We start from the raw sequence: 2,500 nt of genomic DNA on the forward strand, positions 1-2,500 counted from the left end.
CTTGGAGTGTTGAAAGGTTCTGACCACTTGGAGTGTTGAAAGGTTCTGACCTCTTGGAGTGTTGAAAGGTTCCGACCACTTGGAGTGTTTAAGTGCTTGAGTGTGATGTACTTGATAGCACAGAAAAATGTTCTCCGTTTCCAAGGTCACACAAAGCCTGTAGTGTATATTACCTGTCAGACTATGAGAACATTGACCCGTCATCATAGTCTGTTATTGTTGTTGTTGTCACATGCATAATACAATCAATAGGAAGGTGTTTACCTTGTGACTCTCCTGTCAATATACCTGGTGTCTTTAGGACAGCCTGGTGTCTTTAGGACAGCCTGGTCCATTCTGGAGATATCACGCTCTAATCCTGTTAACTCACTGGTTGTGTCCCAAATTACTCCCTATTCCCTAGATAGTGCCCTATAAGCTGTAGTCAAAAGTAGTGCACTATGTAGGGAATAGGGAGAGTGTTTGTTTTGTGCAGTTTTAGTATTTTAATATTTGACTTGAATCGATGTCATCTGAATTTACAATTCATCTTGCTGCAATGTTTTACACAGAACACTGAAGCATTTCTCTGTGAAATGATAATCTCTCTCTCTCTCTCTCACCCCTTCTCTCTACCGTACTCTCTCTCTCTCTCACTGTCTCTCTACCGTACTCTCTCTCTCTCTCACTGTCTCTCTACCGTACTCTCTCTCTCTGTGTCTCTCTCTCTCTCTCTCTGTCTCTCTCACCAATTCTCTCTCTCTCTCTCTCTCTCTCTCTCTCTCTCTCTCTCTCTCTCTCTCTCTCTCTCTCTCTCTCTCTCTCTCTCTCTCTCTCTCTCTCTCTCTCTCTCTTTGTCTCTCTCTCTCTCTCTCTCCCCTTCTCTCTCGCTCTCTCTCACCCCTTCTCTCTACCGTACTCTCTCTCTCTCTCTCTGTCTCTCTCTCTCTCTCTCACCAATTCTCTCTCTCTCTCTCTCACCCCTTCTCTCTACCGTACTCTCTCTCTCTCTCTCTGTCTCTCTCTCTCTCACCCCTTCTCTCTACTGTACTCTCTCTCTGTCTCCCCCCCTCCAGTACCGGGCTTCCCCTACTCAGCAGCCAGTGCTGCGGTGGCGGCCTACAGAGGAGCCCATCTAAGAGGTCGAGGGCGTACGGTCTACAACACATTCAGAGCAGCCGCACCCCCACCTCACATCCCCACTTACGGAGGGTGAGTATCCCTCTCTTCTCTCTGTATCTTCTCTTTCTGTCTTTATTTGTGTCACTCCTCTTGTTCCCTTTGTCTCTCTCTATCTTCCTCTTTTCTCTCTTTCTTTCGCTCTCTCTATCTTCCTCTTTTCTCTCTTTCTTTCTCTCTCTCTCTAGTTCTTCTCTCTCTCTCTCTGTGTTTCTCTCTCTAACTGTCTCTCTCTGTGTCTGTATATGATGTGTAATGGGTTTTTCAGGATAGAGGACAGAAGCAGTGCATGCTGATCTTACCCCACCAGAGAAAGCCACCCCATAGCATGGGACCGGGCCCAAAGACCTGACCTTGCACAGACTCCTGTGAGATGACCGTCAGTCTGGGCTGGGGGGTTCTGGGGGTTGTAGTGTTTGGTATGGAGTTGCCTCCGGACACTGATCTAAGGTCCATTGTGTACCCTCCTATTGGTTAGGGTTAGGATTGGGGGAAAGGGATCTGATCCTAGATCTGTGCTTAAGGGTAACGTCCACCCAGCGCTTAGATCTCTGCTGTCTTTGGATTTGGAGAGAGCCCCGCCTCCCCCGTGCACCCCCACACCCTCTCCCTCTTCCCCCGTGCACCCTCTCCCTCTTCCTCTTCCCCGTGCCCCCACACCCTCTCCCTCTTCCCCTCTTCCCCCATGCACCCCCACACCCTCTCCCTCTTCCCACTCTTCCCCCGTGCCCCCCACACCCTCTCCCTCTTCCCCCTCTTCCCCGTACCCCCTATACCCTCTCCCTCTTCCCCATGACCCTCACACCCTCTCCCTCTTCCCCGTGCCCCCTACACCCTCTCCCTCTCCCTCTTCCCCATGCCCCCTACACCCTCTCTCTCTTCCCCGTGCCCCTACACCCTCTCCCCCCTCCCCGTGTCCCCTACACCCTCTCCCCTCTTCCCCTAGAGGAAGATAGCTCTAACAGGGGCCCTTTCCCTCCTCCCTGACCCCCATCCCCTAGAGGATGATAGCTCTAACAGCCCTCCCCCTCATCCCCCCTCATCCCCTAGAGGATGATAGCTCTAATAGTGCCCCCTCATCCCCTAGAGGATGATAGCTCTAACAGCCCCCACCCCCTCATCCCCTAGAGGATGATATCTCGATAAAAGGCCCCACTCATCCCCTCATCCCCTAGAGGATGATAGCTCTAACAGCCTCCCCTCATCCCCTAGAGGATGATAGCTCTAACAGCCCCCCACTCCCATCCCCTAGAGGATGATAGCTCTAACAGGCTCCCCCCTCATCCCCTAGAGGATGATAGCTCTAACAGACCCCCCTTATCCCCTAGAGGATGATAGCTCT

At 51.6% G+C, this 2,500-nt stretch overlaps 1 protein-coding gene across 1 annotated transcript in view; it reads left to right on the forward strand.

Moving 5' to 3' along the window:
- The window catches only part of LOC135567520 (RNA binding protein fox-1 homolog 1), a gene marked incomplete at both ends in the record, with an annotated part of 39,264 nt that overhangs the window by 19,991 nt on the left and 16,773 nt on the right, over positions 1-2,500 (forward strand). Inside the window, one exon of the mRNA XM_065014883.1 lies at positions 1,056-1,191. Coding sequence (XP_064870955.1) covers positions 1,056-1,191 — 136 coding nt within the window. The remainder of the gene's footprint in view (positions 1-1,055; positions 1,192-2,500) is intronic.

Source organism: Oncorhynchus nerka, unplaced genomic scaffold (assembly GCF_034236695.1).
Source record: "Oncorhynchus nerka isolate Pitt River unplaced genomic scaffold, Oner_Uvic_2.0 unplaced_scaffold_1961, whole genome shotgun sequence".
Lineage (NCBI taxonomy): Eukaryota > Metazoa > Chordata > Actinopteri > Salmoniformes > Salmonidae > Oncorhynchus > Oncorhynchus nerka.